Raw genomic sequence first — 27,464 nt, 5'->3', positions numbered from 1 at the left:
AACATCATAAAATAATAAGAATTCCAGTTGAAACACAGAAAGTGAAAAGTATCTCTCAGAACACTTCAGGTGACTACGTCAGAGCGACTGGGAGACAAGACTTTCTTCAATTAGAAACCGCGTGAAATACATACGTAAATCCTTTCCCCAATTCAATACTGCACAGTAGAAACTATTTTATTTAATTAGTCATCATTCTAAAACTCATTTTTATTCTGATTAATTAAAAAAGGAATGTCAGTTATAATAAAGTTTTGCATTATATTGAAATCATTTGTTATTCAAAAAATTGATTGCCCAGACGCCACACTCCCCAGTGACTGAAAGGTCACGGGAGTGAGTCTATAATGACAAGCCACAGAACGATGGAGTTTGGTAGACTGAGAAGGAAAGGAGAGGTTAAATAAATGAGCAGAAAGAACTTGGCTTGCGGATTATCCTTAGAAAATGTGAAGAACATTGAGATGAAATTTGTGGTTCACTGGGACATCATTCATACCTCTGTTGAACCGCTGACCCACAAAGGGATGGAAAATGGCATGATTTGCACTTGAGGAAGGTTCAAAGACTTCTTCATGCTATGATTAATTTTTAAAATTACATTACTAATAAAATACATTTAAATTTTTTAAAATTTAGTTTTGTCAAATATTTTCTCAGCTATTACCATAAACTAGGCAATAGTTTTGTGGTTGGGGAGAGATTTTTTTTTAAAGGCAAAATTGTGTGCACTGTGGGAAACAACACAACAGTTCCAGTGAGGACAAATAGTAGATAATAAACAACTATGTATGGTCATCTCCTCATCTACTGGGTCGTAGTTCCCAGAGGAATGGCCAGAACTGAGGCACACAAGCCAGCACCGACTGTTAAAACTGCTGATATTTATAATAAAAAAATTATTTTAAAACATAAAGGTTTTTACATGGCATACTCCACTAAAATACTTTGATTTAAGTCTCAACAGGACACAGATGCCTCTTATTACCTCCTAGAGATTTTGGGGCCTCATGTTGCTAGAATGAAATGGTTACTGTATAATTCCCCTAGGACTGGGTTTTTTTGTTTTTTTGTTTTGTTTTGTTTTGTTATTTTGGTCTCCTATTTCATACAAATACTATGTGAAAAAAGCTATGCATGCACATTATCTGTTCTCAGCTTTTGACCTAGAGGCTGGCCTGGGAAAGCGGGGCCTACCAGTCTGGTAATAGAAGAATAAGATAAGATACTATTGGTCACTGTGAGAGAGCAGTAGCCAAGATGAAGATGCAAGATATTTCCAAAAGCTATCTGGAAAATCACATACAGGTCCTCAAAGTAAGAACCCTTAGGAAGGATCAAGAATGAGACATAAATAAATAAATAAATAAATAAATAAATAAATTTGTTAATTAATTAATTATCAGCAACACTTGTTTGATTGAACTGGAAATTTGCCTGTGTGCCAGGGGTGGCTTTTCTGCTGAACGAGTGTTAACTGTCTGTGCAGTTAATACTGTAATGTTTGTTTGTTTGTTGGGTTTGTATTGTTGTTGTTGTTATTTAATAGAGAAAACTAATGTGTTGGCTCATCGGTGCTTTCTTAAATCTGAACAAAACAAGACTTACTGACCAAGTGAGCAACAAGCTCAGGACCCTGGAGTTTTGAAAGACGCAACAAGCCAGTGTCTTCTGTTAGTGCTAGGATACAACGGGAAAGTAAAGGCTAAGGCATCTTTAACCCCTGAAGAGAAGTAACCAGAGACTCCCGAGAAGCCTGGAAGATCTGGAAGTGTGTGAGGCAGTGCATCAGAAGAAGTATCTTCAATGTGCCTGGAAGCCCTTCAGGTGGACCACTGCAGAGCACCATTGCGGAGTATCCCTGTGGAGCACCACAGCAGATCACCACTGTGGAGCACGGAGGAAGATTGCAGTGGGCTCGTTGGAAGCCCTTCAGGAGGACCACTGCGGAGGACTACTGCGGAAGCCCACTGCGGAGCACGGAAGAAGACTGCAGTGGGCTCATCCTTCTTGCAAATGCATGGCCATGGGCTGATGTGACTGCTATTATTTTTTGTGACTTGACTTAATAGGATGAGGTTATGATCGTTTCTAGCTCAATCCATTTATCCACAAATTTCGGGAATTCCTTGTTTTTAATAGCTGAGTGTTATTCCATAGTGTATATGTACCACAGTTTCTTTATCCATTCTTCTACTGAGGGACACTTAGGCTGTTTCCATGTTCTGGCTATTATGAATAAGGCTGCTATGAACATGGTTGAGCAAATTTTCTTGTTGTGTGCTGGAGCATCTTCTGGGTATATTCCAAGGAGTGGAATAGCTGGGTCTTGAGGATGCCCTATTCCCATTTTTCTGAGATAGCACCAGGTAGATTTCCAAAGTGGCTGTACTAGTTTGCATTCCCACCAGCAATGTAAGAGTGTTCCTCTCTCCCCACATCCTCGCCAGCATGTGATGTCACTTGAATTTTTGATCTTAGCCATTCTGATGGGTGTAAGATGGAATCTTAGAGTTGTTTTGATTTGCATTTCCCTGATGACTAAGGAGGTTGAGCATTTCTTTAAGTGTTTCTCAGCCATTTGATATAACCCACTGCCTGGTTTGCACTCAGTATATGGAAAGTTATAAAAAGCAGAGACGATGTCCTATTTTTCTGGGTCTCAAGATCATTTTTCAGGATCCATTACAGAGTATACTTGTTGAATGACTGGAAGCAATTAAATGATATTTTATGGAGCATTTTCCAAATTTCTTTACAAGTACAGAATGTCTATAAATATTTGAAATAAGAGCTTGAACGACTTCTCATTTTCTCACATTTGCCTTGAAAATATATTAGTCCAACATGTTATAACAGTTCTGTCTTTTTTTTTAATAACTGAAAACCAAGAAAGCCATGCACGGCTTGTTCTAATAATAGTCTTAGGCAGTGTGGTCTGAACTTAGTTTTAAGTAAGACACTTAATGTCTAACCCTATTAAAATTTGCAAACATTGGTTGCCTAAGGCAGACAGGATCTTAATTTGAATTTTAAGTGGAAAGTTAATTGTTTTGTAAATTAATCAGTAACTTGGCTTAGCTCTATTTGCCCCATTAATTACTTTTTGCTGTCCTGTTAACTCCAGTTTTACAAGAGAATGTCATTCCTTGGGTTCCCATATTCACTGTTTGCCATAGGGATATGTGTGCAAGTGCCTGTGCACATGTGCTTTCCATGACCAGCTCTTTGTCTCATACAGGATTGCCCTGTGATTCTTCATATTGAACAACGACCTTTAGTCCGCTTATTTAAGACAACTTATTTCTGGTCATCCTACTAAAAGTGCTATGAAAACTGAAAGCATGAAATATCACTTGTACAACTCTTTCTGCTCTACCAAAGCCTTATCTGCTCAAGAGATGCATCTCTGCAGAGGGACAGGAACTCGGTTGCTTTAGTAGTGGATCTATCATGGGGGAGGGGTTGACACACCTAGAGCTCCATCAAGGCTTCTTACACCTGGTGCTTGTGATGTTATGGGCCAAGCATTGAATATCCCAACCCTTCTTTTCTTTAGCTCTAGACCATAGCACTTGTAGCATTTTAACTGAAGTTTCTGAGATGTCCAAATTATATAAATAATTATGATATTGTTTAATTACTGTCATTGTAAATATAGCTAAGTATTATGAAGCATTTCTTGGATTAGATAATCTTAATGTTTCTCTAAAATATACTATTTTACGCCTGTGTAATTATGTTGAAATACGATCTTACATAATTTTTTCCTCATTCTTTCGTCACATAATTAATAAGACTTAGTGGTTCCTATGAATTGCTCTGGATTGAGAAGAAAATTACAAGTTATCTCTTGGGGGCTTTATTCGTTGCCCCCATGCTACTCCTTCTGGCACTAAAGAGTTTCTCTTCCTGGCTGGAAGTTTCTGCCACAGACACCTGCTTCTCTTGTGCTAATGCTGTGCAACCTCTGTTGCACTTCCGTGATGTGACAGGAGAGATGTGCAGATTAGTTTGTAATATTTTCTCAAGCAAATTTTAAAAAAAGATGTACGGGATACGGCTTATAAGCAATATAAAAACGTTTTCATTTTGTCTTTGGTCAAAGATAGAAAGAAAATTTCTAAGTGAGTCCTTGGAAACAAATTCCCTTCCAATACTGAAGTCCCAAGTGTTTCCTGCCTGTGTTAAGGGCTTCCTGGAAAAGGTAAAGAGTAACCCAGTACTTGGTTAGGTGAGATGGGAGGTTTATGACTTCCACACCAGCTTGGATAATGTAGCAAAAAGTTTTCAAACAATCTGAAATGAAAACAAATAAAAAGGGTTGGATTTTTCTGCGTGTGGAAAGGATTACACATACAGCCACTCACTGTGTGGAACTTCTTTAATGCATTTTAGTTAAATGTGCGTTAAATGGAGGTCAGTTGACTGAGTATTGTAACATGGCATAAAGCAGGAAACCTCAAAAAAGGGAAAAGGAAAGAGGAAATATGTGTATGACACCAGCATGAGACTCTCTTCACACTGAAGAAGGAAGAAATATGCTCTGCAATAGTCCCCCCATGCTGAATATTTCAATAGAAGATTTAAAGTACTCTATTTCAAACTTTTGTAAGTTTTATTTTTAAAATAAAACTTTAAAAAAAATTTTTATTTTTAAAATAAAAAAATCTGTCTCTTCATTAATTTGGTCATGTGCATTTGTACTTTTTAAAACTTGATGTTATAAAATTACTTTATTTACACAAAGGATAATAAAGCCCATTAGTATACAAATGAAGTCACTTTTTTGGGTGTGAGTAAATGCATATCAGTACAAATATAACCACAAAGATGACTTATTTAGACCCATTATTAAGTATTGGCATTCATATTTCTCTTTCTAGACATTTATATTTCTTCCTTTTGTATTTTAACTTTACTAAAGAATATGTTCTATATTTTAATGAACTATTGTTGGATTACATGTACTATTTATATAAGTGTGGAGATACACCTTAGGGAAAGAAAAACTAAGGCAAGAATTTTTTTAAATGGGTTTTAGAGAGGTAGAAATTATGAAAATACAGAACTTATGCATAAGGTCCTCCACATTTTAAGTTAAAACAACAATATCAGGCTTAAGTTAAATAGGCAAATCATTTTCAATTGTTTACAATCCTTGTGCATTTTTGAACTGCCATCTTTTCAGTAGACTGTCAAGTCATGTTCACAACGTTAAAGCTTGGGTGACCTACAATGAAGAAACTGCAAAAATCATCGTATAGAACAAAATATTATGCCAGCATCTTAAAATTTTCCATTTTCTACTTACGTCTGAGGAGATAGAAGGCAATCAAATGGGAGACGATATAAGCTTCACATTCCATTCTTGTATATAGCATTAGAACTTGTGTGACTACTGATGAATGCAGGCTCTCTCACGTACTCAACTGTAAAAGGAATCACACGCTCCTTGCCTTTTATGGATGCTTCCGTGTGAGGTGAGAGTATATAAGAAACATGTCAGAGAGAATGTCACACACTATAAACAGCAGATTATGAGCAGTAACTTTTGCTTCCTACCACCCCTTTGCTCAAAAAAGTCATGCTCAGGCCTGTAGGATTGGCATGGTCCATAGGGACTCTGCCCTCTAAACTACACACTTTTAGTTATTTCTCTGGATTCACAGGAGATATCAAGTATATCACAGAGATCAGTCTCCCCCAAAACACACACCTCATGAACTCACCACACACTCGTCGCTCTTGTCAACAACGCAGTACATTCAGAGCAAATCATGTTTTTATCATCATCGCTGCGTGTGGTAGGTAATTTTCTCTATTTGATAAGATTTGGAATCACATGCAAGTGGATCTCTAGGCATGTCTAGGAAATATTATCAAATCCTCTGTTGGTTGCGGTGACATTGGAGAACACCGTTTCCTGGGCTGGCATCCAGGGCTTAAACTGTCAGGACAAAGCTAGTTGGGGCAAATGCCCATCCCATTCTGTTTCCTGACTGCAGTTGTGATGTGACCACTGCCTCCTGTTCCCATTGTTCCAGCTTCTCTATTGTGGTAGACTGTATCTCCTGGAACTGTAAGTTAAAGTTAACACCCCTTTCCTTAAGTTGATTTTCTCAGGCATTCTATTACAGAAGCAAGAAAGGGAACAAATGCAAACAAACAAACTACCAAGTAGGAAGGATGTTGCTGAGAAAAACAAAAACAAAACAAAACTGATCACACAATTCTAAAGCCTTCAGAGGTGATTTGTGAAAGGAGTGTGGGAGACATAAACTTTGAACTAGGACTTTGACCTAGTTCTTCTATTTTGGGCAGAGATTAAGAGGGCTCTTTAGGAGCTCTTGGAAGATAAGAATTCTCAGGTAGAAGCCTTACTCATGGGTTTGAGAGGGGGATAATCACTCTGCCATTGCTGGTTCAATGCTATTCATGTGATGTTCTATCAGATAACTTGGCTGCATTCTGCCTGTGCCTTGAGAACTCGAGTGAGGTTGAATTAAGGACAATAGAGTGATTCCCTAGGCGGAAGAGATTGAAGGACAAGATCCATTTCAGGTGGTTTCATGGCCACTGCTCACTGCTCTCATCAAGCTCTACCTATAGTAAGAAAGGAAAAACCTGAGAGTGGGAGGGAAAAAGCTGTGTCTTGGAAAGGAGAGGTTTGAAGGCTTAAGGTCTGAGGCAAGGAGAATATATACCACCCAGGATGTAACCATTGAAGGGCTCAGTACCACTAAAGAAAAACCTGGTGCTCTTCCCTGGGACAAGAGGGCAAAACTACATCTATGAGAGGCTGCTTGAAAGACTGGATAACAAGGAGAAAAGCAGGGTGACTAAGTATTTATCTCTGTCTGCTACAGATACAAGGTAATAAGGTGAGCCATGTTCCTATATCCTCAATCATTTGGGCTTTCAGGTCCCCAGAAGAGTGATGAATACTCTTCCTCATCACAATCAACAGGTCTATCAAGGACAGTTTTTCAAAGGATCCCAAATGGCTAAGGTACTAGATAACTGCTATATTGAAAAATTATTTGTATGCATAACAACTAAAATAGGTCATTAATAGGTGGCAAAAATAGATGTGAGGAATGAAACATAAGAATGGTACCCATGAAGAAGGACACGTGGGGTGTTGTTGGCTCAAGAGACCGTGAAACAATATACAGTTCAATATTAAGAACACAAAACAAAGATCTCATACACACACACACACACACACACACACACACACACACACACACACATACATACACTTCTTTCTCTTAGGGCAGAATGGTTATCCAAGTGCAGCTAATTAACAGTGAACAGTAATTAACAGCAAATGCAGGGTGAAAATTACCCTCAAAAGTTTATTTAAGAAACAATAGGAATTGGCAACCTTGGGAAAGCAGAACCAATAGTAATTTTTAAACAGTCAGAAATAATATTAGAATGCTAAGACTGAAGAGTTGGAGTACAGAAATAAACAACAAGAACAAGAGACTTCCAAAGGCAAAGTGTTATTGTTTATGAGGAAAAGCATTTGCCTATGTTAGGTATTTCCCAGGGCTGAATTTGATTAGCAAATTTAATTACAGAACTTAAGTGAAGCTTCTGTTTTGTCCTAGACAAATGCAAGTCCATTCTCTAGGAGTCAGGGGTCATGTCTGTTGCAGGTGTGGCCAACCTTCTGGCATTGGAACAACATATTATCCTTTACAAAGTTCATGCTTGAGAATCCTGCAAGAGAGATCACAAAATAACTTCATGTACTGTTGCCATTTTGTATTTGGCTACATTCAAAGCTTTTGTGGGGCTCAGCTACAGAACTGACATGGCTATAAATCAGCTCAGAATTCAGGAGGCTGAGGCAGCCAGTGCTACATGGTGTATTGCAAGCCATCCTTGACTGCAATCTGAAAGTTTTCTTCAAATATATGTTTTTAAAATGCATAGTTATTTTGAGCACTGGTTTATATCTAACGTTCTTCATAGCAACTCGGTTCCTTGTAAAAAACACAGGCAAAACTTTTAATCTGCTCGGGTTGTCTGTAGTACTAAAAATTATCAAAAATATATTATTAATCTACTAAATCTCTCATCACTACTACTACTTGAATTTTTCAGGCAAGTTAATCATCTCAGTAGCACACAAAAATAAGTAAACAATGAAAGACTTTTTAACAATTTAAATTTATTATAATTTATTCAGATTACATCGTGCATGTTATCCCTTCACTTGTATCTTCCTATTCCCACCCTCCTTCCCCTAGATCTCTGTCAGTAGGGGACCTCCTCGCCCATCATACAGCTGCAGCATATTAGGTCTCATCAGGATAACCTGCTTCCCCTTCCTCTGTGTGCCCACATGGCCTCCCCAACCAAGGTGATTAAATCAGAGGCACCACAGTTCATGTCAGAGGCAGTCCCCACTCTCCCAACAACCATGGAGAATGGGCTATCCATTGGCTACATCTGAACAGGGGGTCTAGGTTTACTGCATGCATTGGCCTTGGTTGGTGCATCGACCCCTGCGTCTAGATCTGCCAGCGTTGATAATGTCCTTGTGGGGCTCCTGAGCCTGCTTTGTTCTTTGATCCCACTTTCAGTGCTCTACCTGGAGTTCAGCAAGGAGTCCCAGCATCTGTCCTAGCTTGGTGGAGTCTCTCAGGCCTCTGTTTCCATAAAACATGGCATTCCCAATTCCCCCCCCCCCCGCCTTTCTCATTTCTCTGATCTTTAACACATGGCTACTTCAGAATATGTACAGTGAACTAGATCTCTGTGTGACTTAGTCTGGGTGCTCTGGGCTAGGTGCTACCTAAGCAGTTAGCTGTGTAATTGTTCTAACATCAGCCTAGGGTTAATCTCTCAAACAGGTCTTAATCTTTTGGCTAAAACAATTTCAGTTGAAAAGCACTAAATCCTCTTTAAACGAGGAGAACATTTACACAATGGAGTTCCTAACACAGCCCAATGCTTGTGGGGGGAGGGTAAGTTACAAATAAAGTCAGTTGTATCTACACATGCTTGAGGAACATTCAGTTTCGTGGCTTCTCTGTCTCAAGCCCTTTCTGATGATAATGATCAGAAATATTTATACAGAGCAGAACAGTTATTACATGGGTATTCAGAAATTCAATTTTGATGGCTAAGACATGACCTTTCAACCCTTAATTACAGGCAGGTTGGTCATTATTCCAACCAATGCCATCATTCATTTTTCATTTTAAAATTATATCTGTTATTCATTTTTTTTTTCAGTTGGACCATTAAAGGTTAAAAACTCTCTCCAGATTCAGTTTCAAGCCATCATTTGTAGACTGAAGATAACTTGCCGATATAATATTTTTCCATTATCCTGTCTGTTATGAATCTGTTAAAACTGATAAAATTTGATGTAGAAAATGCTGATATTTGTTTCTATATCAGGATAATGAAAGACAATGAGCTCTTCACAGGTAAACAAACTAAGAACTCAGTGGAAATGTAACATTTTAAATTATCAATTAGTTCAAAATACCTGATATAATAAAACAGATCTTTGATTCCCCACCCACTCCTTGTTCTTCGAGGTTGCTTTCCTTGAGTGTCTCCATCTTTCCTGCCCTGCATAGATTTTGTTTCAAAAGTTTCCATATGCTACTCATTTTTTAGACCATTAGAATGTCAAAGAGTGATGAATGAGCAGGAAACAGTTTCTCCAATCTTTGGACTTAATGTGGTACAAAGAAACAGACAAAAGCAAATATTTGTGGGAAGGCTTATTACTGTAACAGGTGTCAAGTCATATGCCTGTAATTCTAGAACTTTAGAGGTAGAGGAAAGGAGATCAGGAGTTCAAGGTCATTACTGCTTACATAGCAAGTAGAAGGGTAGTATATACTACACAAGCCTGTCTCAAAAACAAAAAATTAAAAATAAAATAAAAAAAATGGGTGGGCATGCATGTCATTTTTATGTCAATATTCTGTTATGGTGACAGGAAACTAAATTACAATTTGAGGGGCTGGGCATGTAGCTCAGTCAACTGAGCGGTTTCCTGGCATAACCAAGGCCTGAGTTTGATCTCCAGCACTGAAATAAGCCAGGGCTGGCAGCACACACCTGCAAGTCTGGCCCTTGAAGGATAGAAGGATAGGAGGAGTTCACGTGCATGCTCTCAGCTCCTTTGCAAGTTTAGGGATAACCTGGGCTACCTGGAGGAGGAAAATTGCTTGAAGTTTGAATGGCAAAGTAGAACGCAAAAGATGGCCTCTAAAAGGACGTTTCTAACCCGAGCGGGAGCTGCCCACCTTCAGTGTGTGTGTGTTGACTGTACTAACACGTCTATTGTCAGTTTGCAAAGACAGTTCAAATCACCGTGCATTTAGGAGCTGCTAAGTATATTTGCATAACACATGTTATCTTTGGTAGGAAAGGTAATTTTGGTGAACATCTCATATAATCAGTTTCAGTGCAAATGCCTTGGGGTTTTCCTTGCACAATGTCCAGAATTTCACTCTCTTCGGACTGGAAGACAGTGTAGGGAGTAGAAAGCTCAAAAATAAGGCTGCAGCTTTAGTAGCTGCAGACAACCTTGTTTTAGCACTTTGGGGATCCCTCCTCAGGAAGCCATCTGGCTTTGTGTGTGTGTGTGTGTGTGTGTGTGTGTGTGTGTGTGTGTGTGTGTGTGTGTGTGTGTGCTTGCACTCTTCATTATAAATCAATATTTTCAGAAAAGCAAATGCCAAAAGTAGCTTTCCTGGCTTAAAAGAATATGTACGTTTCATGCCAACGAGGAAGGCAACATGCTTCTTTAATTACTTCATCCTAGCTTTGGCTTTTGCAGTGCCCGGCTGGCTGAACTCACCTCAGGAGATCTGGCTTTGAAGTCCTAAACAATCTACCCTTCAGATCACGTGCGTCCCAAAGAATGCCATTTCCCAGGTATGAACAATCTACCAATCCTTCTTTCTCCTTTAATTTGGCATTGGGGCCATCTGTGCAGAATCCATAGGAAGAGATTTTATTGTAACCTCAGCCACAGCAGTTTGGGGCAGGATTACCTGTGGGAAGGCCAGAGCCTCTTGCTGGCAGAGACTGGCTCAGCTCTTGATGGTTGTGCAAACATTCATAATTCTGCCTCTGGGTAAACAGACTGCTGTCTTCTTGGAAAAAAAAAAAAAAGAGAGAGAGAGAGAGAGAAGTACAAAGAATGTTTATTTCCAAGTCCAGCCTGCCCAAGTATCCAGAGTTGGGACACACCTGAGCTCCTTACCCCTCACCCGCCCCCACCCTGCATTGGCTAAGAAAGTTGCCACACCTGATTTGCAAGCTTACTGTTGGAGCCAGTGGGGTGGGGGTGGCGGCGGTGAGGGTTGTCTCACCAGCCAGCACTGGATTTGATCTAGCTAGAAAGAACAAAGCCAGCTGCCCTTGCTATTGAAAAATCACTGCTCTCCGAGCTCTTTTCTATGGGAGAACTGTTTCCTCCCAAGACACACAGATTTCTTTCTGCCTGAGAGCAGCCCTGCCTACCTATTCAGTGTCCCAGCTGGATAAAACTCGAGTCGACCATGGCAACCTACGTTCTTCAAATGGCTGGACTGGTGCTTGGTGGTGTTGGCATGGTGGGCACAGTGGCTGTAACGATCATGCCTCAATGGAGAGTGTCTGCCTTCATCGAAAGTAACATCGTGGTTTTCGAGAACCGCTGGGAAGGCCTGTGGATGAACTGCATGAGGCATGCCAACATCAGAATGCAGTGCAAGATCTATGACTCCCTGCTGGCTCTTGGTCCAGACCTCCAGGCATCCAGAGGACTGATGTGTGCTGCATCCGTCCTGTCCGTCTTGGCTTTCATGACGGCCATTCTTGGAATGAAGTGCACCAGGTGTACCGGGGACGATGAGAACGTGAAGAGCCGCATCTTGCTCACAGCCGGCATCATCTTCGTCATCACCGGCTTGGTTGTGCTCATCCCAGTCAGCTGGGTTGCCAATTCCATCATCAGAGACTTCTACAACCCACTAGTGGATGTGGCCCAAAAGCGTGAGCTTGGAGAAGCCCTCTACATAGGCTGGACCACAGCGCTGGTGCTGATCGCCGGAGGAGTGCTGTTTTGTTGCGTGTTTTGTTGCACTGAAAGGAGTAGCAGTTACCGATACTCACTACCATCCCATCGTACCACTCAAAGGAGTTTCCACGTGGAAAAGAGGTCCCCGAGCATATACTCCAAAAGTCAGTATGTGTAGTTGTGTGTGTATGTGTTAACTGTAGCTATAAAGCCAAGCAAATCACGGAACCAGCCACTATTTTAGAGAAATGGAGCCATAGTGTATCCATTTACTTTTCCTAACTGCCTAGCACTCATTACAGGAAATATGCACCGTCTATGATTCCATAAATGGTTTTTAGCAGAATGAGCTATTATGCACATTGCTTCAATTGTTCTACGAAGCATAGTCATTTGTTTTCTCAAATGGTTCACACAGCACTTCCTTTTATCAGTTGCTCTAAAACGGCACATCTTAAGACTGTTGGTTTAAACTGTAATTTCTCCGTGTCATGCCACTGTACAAGTAGACGAGGGTGGCAGTTATCTCTCACACAAATAGAGACAGGCTTATGTGGTTCTATTTAAAGTAAAATGCCAATCCATCATGCTGACTAAATAGAAATCAGCGATTGCTTTTCAGGGGGAACTTGGGCTAGAAGGGAAGAAGGCTGTATTAATTGACGAAAAACAGCTTAAGGATTAGTGTACTCTATTTATAGTGAAGGTTAAAATGGAGACTTTAATCATTAGTGCAAAGGAAACTAAATAGCTTTTGGATATCCTGCTTTGCAGCCTCCAGGAGTTAGAAATCCCATCACCTTTATCCTCATGCTCCAGAGGCCACTGGTTTTTGGTGTTTATTGAATTAGTATCTTTTAAGTTTTAAATGCAGATATCTTGGGAAAATGTTTGTTGTTTGTTGTTGTTGTTGTTGTTGTTGTTGTTTTTATCAAATTACTTTTTCAAGGTTGTGCTAAGAAGAGAGATAAAGCAGTGGTCTTAGAAAAATTAACAGCTTCAGAAAAATTAATTTATTTTAACTTTTATGTTTAGAGAATGTGTTTTTCAAATGAAGTCACACACGTAAGGGGCAGTTCAAGCACAATCTGTGCATAGCTTGGGGAATAAATGAAGGAGAAAAAAGAATGTGTGATTGTCACTTTCTTACCCCCAAATGGTAGCCTTTCAAATCCAAAAACTTGCTCTTTCTGAACTCATGTCACTAAATCAACGTTGTAATTTCTGTTCAGTCCTGTTAAGGATGAGCTGCTGTGTCTTTGTTGAGTTTTACTGACATGTGGATTCACTAGGTGCTTCCTCCTAATTTGAGACAACTGTTATTCCAAATTCAAATTTCATATACACTGCTTCATATTAATTAAGTAATTATATGTGTTACTTGCTTTATGCATTTTATATTGATAAACTGCACCTTTTTATAAGAATATAGCATTCTTACATTTAAGTTCTTTTTTATGACTTTGTGCAACTTTTTAAAACTTGGCATTGATTATTTTAATTTTGAACATAGTTTATATGTAGTGTGTAATTTAAAATCAACTTACCTTATAGTGACTACAAACATGCACTAATATTGATGAATATAATAATAATATGTTCAATTGTACTTAGGCCCAATACGATGTATTTGTAGTAAATACTGTGTATGTAATCATTGTGTTTTAAATAGTTGTCCATGTGTATTTCAACTTTGGAGAATAAATGTGAATTAAAAATAAGCCTGAATGATTTTCGAGTATATATCATATTTATGGAATTATATTATTAAACCTTTGCAATATTAATATTGTATTAATATTGAATTCACCAATGGGAAAACCTCAAAAGGGTTCATTGATTGCCAATGATACTAGTAGAAAACATAAGCGATGGCATTATTGCAACGGTCTTGGATGAGAGCTCCTTACGTTTCAGTGATTCATGACATAATCTTTGTACATGGTATTAAATGGAAAAGCTGCAGCTCTTGTCCCCGTGAGGCTGATCTCACTATACCAAGTGCCGATCCACCTTGTTAGGAGCAGAAACAGAACAAGCACGTGGCTTAGAGAAGAAATTCAGAGAACATGTTTCCTACCTGCCAATCTCCGGTCAACAATCACTTAGTTTCCCTAAGTGTCACCAACTCTACTCATGATTTTCTTGCCCCGCCCCTCCTCCAATGGAAACAGAAATCTATGGAGTTCGCGTGTGTTTCTGAAGTGTCTCTTCACTTTCTACCTTTATTGTGACCCCATCTCTTCTCAAAAAAGAAAAATTCTTGTGTCACTGTATCAATAGTATTTTCATCCCAGTAGCTAACAAATTATTTTTATTGAATGTATTTATTTATTTTACATCTGGCCACAGGTTCACTTCCCTCCTCTCCTCCCAGTCTGCCCACCTCCAGTCCTTGCTGCACCCCATCCTTTTTCCGCAGGAAAGGGCAGGCCTCCTATGGTTAGCACTCCCACACTTTCAGAGCCACCTTTATCCCAGGACATCTCATTGGTAGGACAAGATTGTACATCAAAGGATTTGTGGCTAGGGCCAAATTCTTTTTACAATTGTTCCTAAAATATGCAAGAATAGCAAGAAGGCAAAGCAGGTAGAGGCTGCTGCTGTGCAAGCCCAGAACCCTGATTTCCACCCCTAGAACTCTTGACGTATGTGCTGTGTGATATGTGAATCTTCCACACTGAGAAACATGTGTATATATATATTAGCAGTACACTTTCTTTAAAAATACAAAACTTAAGAAGTAAATACAAAATTATCTCCATCACCTTTTCTCCCTATCTTTAAGAGCATGTTGAATTTCCTGAAACATAAAGCCCAAATGCCTTCCATACAATAAGTAGCAGGGGGAAAAAAACCAAAACTATTTTATAATCTGGAAAGTGAATTCCATCAGATAGTGAAACAGTGTGTGACCAGTAAGACAACTAGAAGATTGATGTCCAAATACAAAAAAACTCACATGGCAAAACTTGCCTTTAATATTCTGAAAGAGACATACAGAACTTGAAAAATAATTCAGCTGGTAGCAAAGCATGTGCCAATGTAGGTTTTATAATATCGTTTTAGGGGGGAAAATATTATCACAAAACAGAAAGGATACAAAGAGTAAAGAAGTATAATTTATTTCTTTTTTATTTATTTATTCCGATTAGAACTCAATTGTTACCCCATCACTGTGTCTTCCCATTCCTCCCTCCCTCCCGCTTTCACCCTATTCCCCTAAATGATTTATTTCTTTAAGGTAGGGTCTCATGTATACCAGACTGGCCTCAAAGTTGTTATATAGCTAAAGATGACCTTGACCTTCCATTCCTCCTGTCTTCACCTCTTCAGTTATGAGGCTACTTGTATGTACCACAAGGCCTGCTGTATGTGGTGCTGCAACCTGAACTCAAGGACTGTGTATGCCCGACAATCATTGTATTTTCTATGAGTTATGTTCTAAGCTGATGATGTGGCCTTAGTCCTTTACTTTATAACTCATTGGTTTATGACTTCAAACAAATATGTATTTTTCTAATGATTAGGTATGGTTAGCAACATACAAAGCCTAAGATTTGTGTATGCTACATGTGTCTGGGTAATGACTTCCATGCCAACAAATGAGTGTGTGAGAGGTCGCCATTATCCACCAAAATAGCCAGCTATTTCATGCATCTGATGAAGCAATTAAGAGGTCTCTCTATCAAGTTGCAGGAGAGAGAGAGAGAGAGAGAGAGAGAGAGAGAGAGAATTATGTTCCTGAGGTCTCAGCCCTAGACCAGGAGATCATTGAGGTAGATCCTGACACCAAGGAAATACTGAGGCTTCTGGACTTTGGCATTCTCTCCAATGTGCAGGTCACTCAGCCTGCAGTTGGGATGAATTTCAAAATACCCCACAGGGCCATTTAAATCTGTTCTGTCATTTTCAATAAACATGAAAACAAAATAAAACAAAAAGAAAGTCTGCCTTCAGGTCAAAGTAAAGAACCACCCTAGACTTGCTTCTAAGCCAGGACTTCCTGGAAGAAAGGCAGTTAGCCCCTAACAGTTCTGACTTCCTAAAAATGGTCTTAGGACAATAGGAAAGGTTGTTACAAAAAACAAATCCCCAAACACAACTGACCTAATGTGGTGCTCAGGCTAGCAAGCATTGGATTGCTTCTTTGTTTAGAACACATTCTCCTAAAACTCACTGAAGGTCTATGCAAATACACACATATATTAATAAAGCAAAGATATGGAAAGAAGGCTTGCATGTGGTGGTGCAGGCCTTGAATCCCACCACTCAGAGGGAGAGGCAGCCAAATCCCTGTCTAGCGTACAGAGTGAGTTCCAGGACAGCTGCGACTACAGAGAGATTGTGGTCTTAAGAAAAATCAACAACAACAAAAATAAGAACAAAACAAATCAAACTGTGGAATGAAATGTTCAAATCATAGTTTTTTCACTGAGTATCCATTACGTATATTTTAAGTGAGTTATTTCATGACTACACAGTGCCAAGGAGTACATCTTACACTGAACTAAAGAAAAGATACATTTTCTTTATAATTATGACTAATACCAAACACTAATATTTATGTACTTTTGTTTAAAACACTTAGATGGTTGCTTTAGCATATAAGTAAATTTTTTCATTTACTTGTATACCCAAAGCCTTTCATTGCTGCCATTAGTTACAGCACAATAAATTTCTAGGTATTTTAACAATCTCCTGTTTCAGAAGCCTTTGTCCTTCAATGAATTTCTAAGAGTTACTGTTTGTAAATGAAGCTTTTCAATGGCACTCAAATAGTTACTTTACTGGTTACTCAAAATAGCAATAATATAAGCACGTTGAAGGTTCCATAAGTAAATACCATAAACTCAAGCTGTTGCTCCAGCTAGTCATTTCTTTTCATTGGGAACACCCATGTTGCGTGTTGCTCACAGTCTCTAAAATACCATAACATTGCTAAAACATTAGCTAAGCTCTTAGCAACGCACCACAGGCTCTCAGCTGCAAGCTGTGCATTGGGCAGAACAGCGTTCCGGTTACCCTGCCATACCGCTCTGTTGAATCTTAACTCTGCCCCTTAGCACTGTGCACTCTGAGGCAACTGGAATCTTACTCGCCTTGCTTTATGTTCCTTGTCCATGAGACAGGAGGACAATAATAGTGTCTAAGTCCTTGGTTGCTTGGAAGGTTGACCAAATCAATGTACATAAAGCCTTTATTCCCTTATTGAGCATAGAAAAACTATGCGTTAGCCTTGATGATTACTCTGTGTCTAAATTTTCAACCCAGAGAACTTGTATTTTCTTTTCTTACCATATTGTACCACACGTGTTTTCAAAATAATCCCCCTCCTGCTGACTCTATACCCAAAGCAAAGTTCTGATATGTTTAAAAAAAAAAAAAAAAAAAAAAAGGGATTGTTAAGAGAACCAAAGAAATGGCTCAGGGAGTAAAGCGTGCACAGGTGTGATGCCCTGAGTTAAATCACCAGCAGCCAGGTGAACAGCATTCCTTGGGGTCATCGGCTGACAATCCAGGGTGGGGGGAGGCAGAGACAGGCAGATCCCTGGGGCTCTGTGAAATCGAAATGGAATTATACATTGCTGCATGCTTAGCACTCGCTATGGTTTAAATGATTTATATAGGCTGTGTGTGTGTGTGTGTGTGTGTGTGTGAGAGAGAGAGAGAGAGAGAGAGAGAGAGAGAGAGAGAGAGAGAGAGAAAGAAAGAGAGAGAAGAGAGAAATCAAACTTAGATGTTTATGTGGTGTGTGTGTGTGTGTGACAGGAGTCAACTTCAGATGTTTTTTTCCCCCTCAAGAACCATTCACCTTGTTGTGTGAGGCAGCTGAGAGCTTGGCTTTACTGATTAGATCAGGCATACACATGGGAAAATATTACATGATGTTTAGATTCATGTATTTCATAGTTCATTTGATATATTCTATAGGTGTTTATGCAACTAATTGAATAATGCATTGTGTATCTATATATTAGTATATGTTTATATAGTATATCACCTTTGATATTGATTACCTTAAATTCAAGATTATAAGTCCTCCCACAGCAACATAAACAAAGGCTTTCCCTTGCAGAACTGACTTTCTGAACATCTAGCCTCTAGTATATGGGAACTGCTGCTTCCACAAGGATATTCATAGCCCTCTCATGACCTCATCATGAGCCTTTGCTGCCCTTCCAGCCCTCTCCTTCCTGTCATAGCCTCTACAGTCCCCTGTGCCCCATCTCCTCAAGTCTGAACTAACTGGGAGCTGGCCAAATGGCAGCAGCGGCTAGGGACTTCTGAGAAGCCTGGACCTCTACTATTCCAGGAGGAAAGAACAGCTGTGTGTTTGAATAAGCCTAGGGAAGGCTATACAGGTCTGCCTGGGGCTGAGGCAGAAACATACATATGGATCCTATGTGCTCTATAAGCAGCCCTGGAGGAATGCAATGGGGGAACATTGGAACTGAAAAACAAAACAAAACAAAAGGAAAAAAAAAAAAACAAAAACAGGCATCACAGTGGTCAAGTTGGGTGTTTTCCACTCAGGGACTGGGAGAGGGCTGGGCCTAGAGGAACAGATACTCAGGAGTTACAAACACCAAAGATACTTCCCAGAATTATAGTGAAGAAATTCCAGCAACCACTAATAGCATACCATTGAATCACTACCAACAGGAACATTTCCTGCCTCCCAGGTTTGGCTTTTGTTAAATACAGCAGTGTGATTCCCACAAAGACAGGCAACATAGATTCCTGGGCGGGGAGGGGGGGGGGACGCCAAATAGGACTGAAAACCCAGAGAGTGAAAGAGCATACCAAATCCCAAGAAGTGGTCGCCTTTGAAGAAGTGGACTTCCAGGGCACTGAGGGAACAACTTAAAGAGAAAAACACAAATAAGGGCACAGAGACAGCCGGTGGAGGTACAGGGTGAGGACTAGCTTCCTACAAAAATAACTTAGACTTTGCACTTCAAAACTCTGCAGAGGTCACCTAGGATGTAAAATAATGGGTGTTTAGAAGATTAAGGAGAAGAAAAGGCTCAGAACAGGAAGAAAAAACCATAAGTATAAGTGAAAATGTGTATGAAAAAAACCCTTGGTTTAAAAATCCAAAATTCTGCAAGACACACCGAGAGTGACTCAGCATAAATGAAGATAAATAAATGAAGTATGAGAAATTCCGATGATGTAGCATCAGGAAATTATCTAGTTATACAAGTTGCAGACACACATGACTCAGCAAAACCCACAAAATAAACCTCAAAGCCTGAAGTTAAATTCCTACTCCAGGTGCAGGAAGAAAGAGGGGCAGCTACCAATTAAGTAACAGTAGCCACAAAATCACCTGTTCAACAGATATTTATTTCAATCACACACTTAGAGTCAGAATCAGACAAACCCCTGCTTTCCTGGTGTCATAGATACGTCTCACATTTGAGAAAGATGAAAGCCCCAAATAACAAAACATAAAAATAACCTGGGAGAGGTAGCTTGAGCCCAGAGATTGTAGAGCAAGCTGGACAGTGCCTAGTGTCATAACAAAATAAACAAAAGTGAAAACAAAGTGGTCTAGTTTTGGACTTAAAATTTTTAATCATCTACAAATGCCCCTGAAATGCCAATAGCCCTGGCAGCCTCTCTCTCTGTCTCTGTCTCTCTGTCTCTCTGTCTGTCTCTGTCGCTGTCTCTGTCTCTGTCTCTGTCTCTCTCTCTGTATGATTTTTTTCCCATTGAGAGTTTTGTTTTCTCATCTTTACTGCCCACTGTCACATATCCAGTGCCAGCCCCACCCTGCTGTGAGAAAGCTGGGCAGGTCCTATGTAAATTCGCACAGACACACACACACATATGTAAATTTACATATGTATGTAAACTCTCAATTTACTAGCTACTAATTGCGTGTTGATAAACTCATAATCTGCCTGTTCCTAAGTTCTTTCTAGGCCAATGAAAATCATACTAAAATATGAGAGCCACAAAGAACTTAAAAAAAAAAAAAGAGAGAGAGAACTGAGGGTTTTCCTGGTTCAGCAAAGAATTCATGCCATCTCTCTTACCAATAAGTTAGAAATAATTGACACTTCTCCTTCTTTTCCAAAATAAACAGAGTAAATCATGCTAACACTGCCTTCAAACAACACCATGATTTCACATACTCAGCATCTTCTTGGTTAGTTTTTCTCATCATGCTCCATCTTTTGTCCATGCAACGTCCATAAATGCCACTTCATCACCTAGCATTCTTTCTCCCATTGTCAAGCTCAGCCCTTTGCATTTTACTGATTAAAGACCCTCATGGGAGAAGAGATCGTTTTGAAACGCTTTTTCTTTAAACTCGTCTGAAGTGTAGTAAGACTACAGTTGCAAGGGCTTCATGAATAGCACTTTTTGCTTTGTGGTTTTGTTCTGTTTTAATAGATTGGATTGCTTTTACTGTATTGTTCATTCACTGTTTATTGTAAGTAAAAATACACAATGACATTTTTCATAGCTTCTTCTGAGAAGAAGGAAATGTACTTTGTTAGATGCTAAAATGGAGACATATGTGAGAAAGCCAACTGCCTTCTTGCTTTAAAATTGAGAAAGCCATCATTTAAGTGTGAGGGTTGATCCAGCACCACCATGTATTCAGATGTATAATTGATTGCCCCTCCCAAATTTTTATAATTCTAAGAGCCAACCCTCACATCACCAAAATTAATCTTGCCCTGACAATTATCCCTATTGGCTGAATAAAGTGCTGTCACTGGGCTGAGCTGGAGAGAGGGGACAGAGCCAAGGTTCTCAAATTAGAAGAGGAAATCAGGAGGGGAATGAGAAACGTGGAGGAAGGAGAGAATGGACCAATTCCAGAGAAGATAATAATGCAAGTATTGAGGATTTGGGCTAGGAGGAATAAATCAATAGTGGAATAAGAGTAGTTATGCTAAGCTCTGTGTTTAGCCATGAATAAATCATAGTCTCAATGTGTGGTTATTTGGGGGGGGGAATTGCTGATTATGGAGTAACTACTGCTTTAGTAATATATGGATGAATATTAATGTTTAATATTCAATACACCTAAGTGCAACCAAACACAGACTCTCAGCTTGGTGATCTTTTACTTCATGGAAGAATAGAGAGGAATATAATTTACCAATGGACCCTGTTCTTGTAACGTCCTGTATAACAAACTATTCCAACACATGATGAGACGGGCCAGCAAGCATGTGCACTTTCTCTTAAGGCTGATAACCTGAGTTTGATCCCATATGCTGTGAAGCTGTCTTTGGACCTCCACATATGCACATATGCACCATGATATACACACAATCTCTCTCTGTGTCTCTGTGTCTCTCTCTCTCTCATGTGTGTGTGTGTGTGTGTGTGTGTGTGTGTGTGTGTGTGTGTGTGTGTCTATCTCTAAATAAATCAATAGAGAAACCTCATATATTTTTGTAAAATGTAGACTAGTTTCATATGTTGTGATGTTGCAAGTTGGAAGTATAAGCAGCTGCTCAATAGATTGACAATTTAAATGGGTTAATAACGATGATTTCCTTTACCAGCTGGCACTCTGAAAATGATGTCTGAAGTCAGGCATTGCTGAGCTCATGGCCTCCTTCGTGTCTTCAGGGCCTTCCTATCTCACCTTTTCTACAAGCAAGTCAAACATCCAGTGTGGAGGCTGAGGGCTCTCACGATCCCAGTGAAAACTCATCAATCCTTTTATGGAACTTGGCTTCTGGCATAAGCAGTTGGTTAAAGACAATGTGGGGTTAGGGAACAGAAAAATAAACAATACTTCTCAACAGGGAAGACAGCCAAAGAATCTGAAGCCACCTTTAATCCACTCCAGGACCTATAATGTTTTATTTATTTATTTTTGTGAGCTTGTAATTGAATTACGTTTCTCGCTTTCCTTTCCTCCTTTCAATTTCTCCCATATGTGCTCCCCACTCTTCTTCTAATTCATGGCCTCTTCTTTTCACTAATTATTATTGCATGTATATATGTATGTCTTAGTTTCATTGCAGTGAAGAGACAGCATGACCACCGAATGTTTTATAAAGGAAAACATTTTATTTGGGGCTGGCTTACAGTTTCAGCGTTTAGTCCATTATCATCAAAGTAGGAAATATGGCAGTGTGCAGGCAGACATGGCGCTGGAGAGGGACCTGAGAATTCTACATCTTGATTCACAGGCAGCCGTGGGAGACTGTGTGCCACACTGGGTGTAGCTGAAGCATATAAGACCTCAAAGCCTGCTTCCACAGTGAAACACTTCCTCCAGCAAGGCCATACCTCCTAACAGTGTTACTCCCTATGAACCAAGCATTTAAACATAAACATATAGGTTCGTATTTGAACTATCCCATTACACTCTCTGACCCCCATAGGATTGTAGCCATAGCATAATGCAGAAATACATTCAATGTAACTTCAAAAGCCCTTCGGGGTCTATAGCATTCTCAAACTTGTTTAAAGGATCAAAGTCTTCTCCGAGATTCATGCTGTCTCTTAACTTTAAACTCCTGTAAAAAAAAAATGGCATAGGATATACGTTACTGTTCTAAAACATAGGGAAAGGAGGGAATGATGGACCAAAGAAAGACTGAAAAACAGCTGGGAAAACTCTAAACTCTGCATCTCTATGTCTGATGTCAAAACGTTCTTCCGATCTCCAACGCTTTTCAGACAACATGTTGACTGCAACCCAGTTCTTTTTCTTGGACTGGTTACACCCTCTGTTAACAGCTTTCCTTGGTAGGCATCCTACAACTCTGGTATCTCTAACCTTTTGGGATCTCCTAGGCAATCCAGCCTTCACAAATGGCCGTTCTGGGCCTCCATACAGGGACACCCCTGTCACACACTTAGCCTCAGCGGGTTTCCTTAGTCAAGGGGCGGGGGTCCATAGCCCCTGTCTTCTATGCTTGATTCTAAAACAAGGACCACATGGCTGAAACTGCCAACTTCTGTTGCTTGCTGGGCTGACATGTGCCCCCTCCCTTGTTCAATTACATCTTGACCATATTTCTGTTTTCAATGGTTTCCTTCACTGACTAAGTTTGGCTGTCCTAGAACTTGCTCTGTACATCAGGCTGACCTTGAATTCAGAGAGTTCCATACCTCTGTCTCCTGAGTGCTGGCATTAAAGGCGTGTACCACCATGCATGAATCCAAACTATTCATTAATTCCTTTTCACAAGATGAAAACTCAGATGGGTGAGATCTTGCCCTGAATTCACCACTCCCTTTATTCCATTTAATATATTTAATTTATCTCCTTGAACACAGAATTTAGTTCAATTCTACTTCCTGGTGCCCCTTCTCCTTGAACCATACACTTTTTGATTTCCTTTGCCAAAGCAATTAATCTGAAGCTCTTCATTTTAGCCTCAGGCAGAGTCTTTAGACAAGGGCAAAAGCAGGCACATTCTTCACTGAAATATAATATGAATTGTCTCTGGGCCATATACTAACATCCTTTTCCTCTGAAGCCTCTTTTTTAAACTTTATTAATTTATTCAAATTACAACTCAATTGTTATCCCATCACTTGTATCCTCCTGTTCCTCCCTCCCTCCCACTTTCACCCTATTCCCTTCTCCTAGGTCAAGACCAAGGAGGGCCTCCTCCTTCACTATGGTCATAGGCTATCAAGTCTCACCTTGGTAGACTGCTTATTCTTTCTTTGAGTGCCATCATGCCTCCCCACTAAGGGGAGGTGGTCAAATATGGGGCACCAGAGTTCATGTTTCCTCTGAAGCCTCTTAACCCCGGCTCCCACAGTCCAAGTCACCCTCAGGACCGTTGTCTTCTGTTGTCCTACTAGTATGGCCCATTAAGCCACATCAGTCATTCCTCTTCTTTCCTAATCCAGGGTCCCCAAATCCACCTTCCTCCAAATAAAAGCCTGGGCTGGTCTATCACGGCAATACCCAAGTCCTTAGCTTGGGTTTTATTGCTGTGAAGAGACACCATGGCCATGGCAACTCTTAGAAAGGAAAGAATTTAATTTGTGTGAAAAGTCAGGGGCTACTAATGCTTACTAAGAGCATGTTCATCTGCAGACACTTAGCAAGATGAAAAGTTACAAATAACCTGTGTTAGCAAATGACAGTACAGTCACCCATCCATTTGTTTCTCTTCCTGTTAGGGAAATGTTCCAGTTGGCATAACCAAAAAAGACAGAATTCTAAAAACATTTTAAAGTTAAAACATCATCATAATTATTGCTAAACTCCATGGTTTCTATCTCTTTCAGATAAAAATCCAGATGAAAGAAAATGAGTAACAATATAAACTGTGATTTAAAATTTTTTTCTCTTCTTAAATTTTACTAAACCAATATTTTATAGTAACAAAAATTAATACAGGTGTACATATATATATATATATATATATATATATATATATATATATATATATATATATACTTTAAATACAAAAGTATATAAAAATACAAGTGGCTCATTTGCTGGAAATCAAAGCAGAGCTATGAAGTAAGGGGAAAAACTGAACTTCAAGGAAGATAACAAAACTAGAAGTGACATGAGGAACATTAGCAAACAACATCTTTAAGGCAATAAATTAAGATAACAAAGAGAAGTAATACAATATTTTTCAGAGAAAGAAATAAAAATATGTGATTGGGAGACAACTAGTTTGCTTCATTTTGAGCAAAAATTGATGAAAGACTATACCAGTGTGACAGTAATGTTGAGCTGACATTTTAATGAAGGGTTTTGGATATGTCTGGCTCTACTATTACTTTGGTTGCTGTGACAGAAAGCAACTTAAAGGAGGAAGGGTTTCTTTTATTTCAAATCCCAGGTTACCTTCCATTCTTGCAGGGGAGTAAAGACAGGAACTCAAAACATTGCCTCCAAAGTCAAGAGCAGAGAGAAAACAAATGTGTGGGTCCTTGCTTGTTTTCTTGTGCTCAGCTGGATTTCTTCACAGTTCTGTACAGTTCAGGGTCCAGCCTATGGGAAGCTGCAGCTTACACTCAGGATGGGTCTTCCTACATAAATTACCAGTCAGGATGATCCCCCACAGAGCAGGATGAGCTAGAAAAAAAGTCCCCAAGTCCCTGTTAGGACTCTTTCCCCAAGCACTTCCAGGTTGTATCAAGTTGATAGTTAAACTAACAAGAACCAAATGAGCATAGTAAGGTGGATGGAGGGAAAATCAGCAGTTCTCTACCCTACACCAGGAGCAATAGGTAACTGAAGTAAGCTGGGACCGGACAAGTGGTCTTCCTGATAAAACAGACCACCACTTTGTTGTCTGGTGCCAAGTGGTCAGCCTTGAAAACATACATACAAATAACATTAAAAGGACCAAGCAAGTTGTAGTTAGAAACATAGTTAGGTGTGTGTATGTATATACATACTATATAATCATATATGTATAATACATATATGTTTGCATGTAATAACATTTAATGAAAGATGAAGCCATGAGTTTGAAGGAGAGCAGGGATGAGTATATGGACAATTTGAGAGAAGACAGTGAAGGAAGCAATGTTCTAATAATAATATTAACAATAAAAAAGAAAATCATATGTGTGTATGGAGAAGATATGAACAAACTAACAAATATAATACCCAAGTGAGTAGAGAAAGGTTTTAAAACTAATAAACAAAAATTGTTCTTCAATTATATCTTCAAACAATAACTAAAGGAATGAGCAGGTTATTTGATTTCGTTCTTTGGTATGGATTTTTAAATTTAACTTGCGTCATATTATCTCCCAGGGCCAATGCACTTTTTAACATGGTGAAAAGTGAGTACAAACTATTGGTTTACTAACGAAGCAATATTTAGTTCCATTTATTAGATACATGTGAAGTTTACTCATGCATTATTTATCAAAGAATAAATTCTCACCTGTCTCAGTGTCTTTTGCTAGGCTATATACTCTTCTTTGCTAGTTTCTGTGTCTTTTAACAGTAGATTATCAGTAATTGATGTAAGGCAGACAGTATCATCAAGTCTTTGCACACTTGTCTTAAAGCTAATTCACAATTATATTCGGACTTTTTTCTGGTTACGTTTTCACTCTGTGTTTACCCAACTGTACAAATAGACCCTGAGGAAAAATGACTGTATTAATATAAGGTACATCCAACTTTTCCCTTCTTTATTTTTAATAGCAGATGGGACAGAGAATCAGAGACTTAATCCAAGACCAATTTACAATGATTTTCCCAGTTACCACACACAGGTAGACATGTGTTCCTGTAGCCATATAACACACTTTAAGTGAGTCACTATCTTTTATGAATTCTTTTCCTTCAGTACCTAGACAGTTTAATATGTGTTAAGTCCATAAATGACAGAGGAAAATGTGGGTTTTGTTCAAGTTTGTCAAGCAGCTTGGTACTGAACAACATGTGTTTATTGAAAATATATTATGTTAGAACTAAGCTTTCAACAGAAAACCTTTCAGGATTCTTATGAGCTAAGGGCCTATCAAGAAGCAGCATCTTAGGCCTGTCATGCTTTGAATACACTCTAAATTGCTATAAAAGAAAAATGTTTAGCAAATATACAATCTGCAATGATATTTATTTCTACAGAATAAATCTAGCATCCCAAGGTTTTCATGCTTCAAAACTTTCTTCAGAGCCTGAACAGAGGTGAAATTAAACAAAACAAAAACCAAATCTCCACCTAAATTCTGGATAGCTTAGATTAGGTTTCTTAGTCCAGCACGTCTATAATTTAGATTGTATCACTTAACTAGTTTGACTTTTGGAAGTTAGCATCTAATATTTAAGTTTGGGGTGTTCATGCAAGAATAACAATATGTTTTCTCAGAAATGATACCTTCAGACTCCTTTCCCCCTGGCTTTAAACTTGAATATAATATGGTTTTATAACTGTGGTAGATTGTGGTCAGCAAAGCATGACCAATGTTATTTTAGCAAGGGCAGCTGGTGCAACCCACAAGAGATCCTCACCAAGATGGGCACTAGGACGAGGCTCAGGGAATGTTATTCCAACCTCACCTGAGATCACAGGCCCCTGCTTCTACTCCTATTCCCAAGAGGCCACGTGGCTTAGGAAAGATCATCACCCATGCTCATGTGAAGCTTTTCAGTAATGCAGTTTCCCTCTCCTCTCTTCTCTCTCTTCTCTTCTCTTCTCTTCTCTTCTCTTCTCTTCTCTTCTCTTCTCTTCTCCTCTCCTCTCCTCTCCTCTCCTCTCCTCTCCTCTCCTCTCTCTCCCTCCCTCCCTCCCTCCCTCTCTCTTTCTCTCTCATCTCACCAGTCACACTCCTCTTAGTAAGCCCTCTTCTACCAACATGTAATTAAGCCTAACAAACCTATTGGTTCACCCGACATAATCATTCTTTGAACTGTCTTCAGCACCATATCTAGTTTTCTTTGATGCCTGTTCATGCTTCCCCAAGAAAAGTGAATGCTACAATA

General features: G+C 39.3%; 1 protein-coding gene across 1 annotated transcript; it reads left to right on the top strand.

The window, feature by feature from the left end:
* Positions 1–11,488: 11,488 nt before the first annotated feature.
* On the top strand, positions 11,489–12,386 carry Cldn8 (claudin 8). The gene has a single exon (XM_051150477.1). It carries the CDS (start codon positions 11,550–11,552, stop codon positions 12,225–12,227), a length of 678 nt encoding a protein of 225 aa, XP_051006434.1. The 5' UTR covers positions 11,489–11,549; the 3' UTR covers positions 12,228–12,386.
* Positions 12,387–27,464: the final 15,078 nt, after the last annotated feature.

Source organism: Acomys russatus, chromosome 8 (assembly GCF_903995435.1).
Source record: "Acomys russatus chromosome 8, mAcoRus1.1, whole genome shotgun sequence".
NCBI lineage: Eukaryota > Metazoa > Chordata > Mammalia > Rodentia > Muridae > Acomys > Acomys russatus.
This window is presented reverse-complemented; position numbering and strand designations above follow the sequence as displayed.

Bases quoted from the DNA above. Each gene is read 5' to 3' on its own strand.
- Cldn8 (XM_051150477.1), top strand. From the start codon at position 11,550: ATGGCAACCTACGTTCTTCAAATGGCTGGACTGGTGCTTGGTGGTGTT.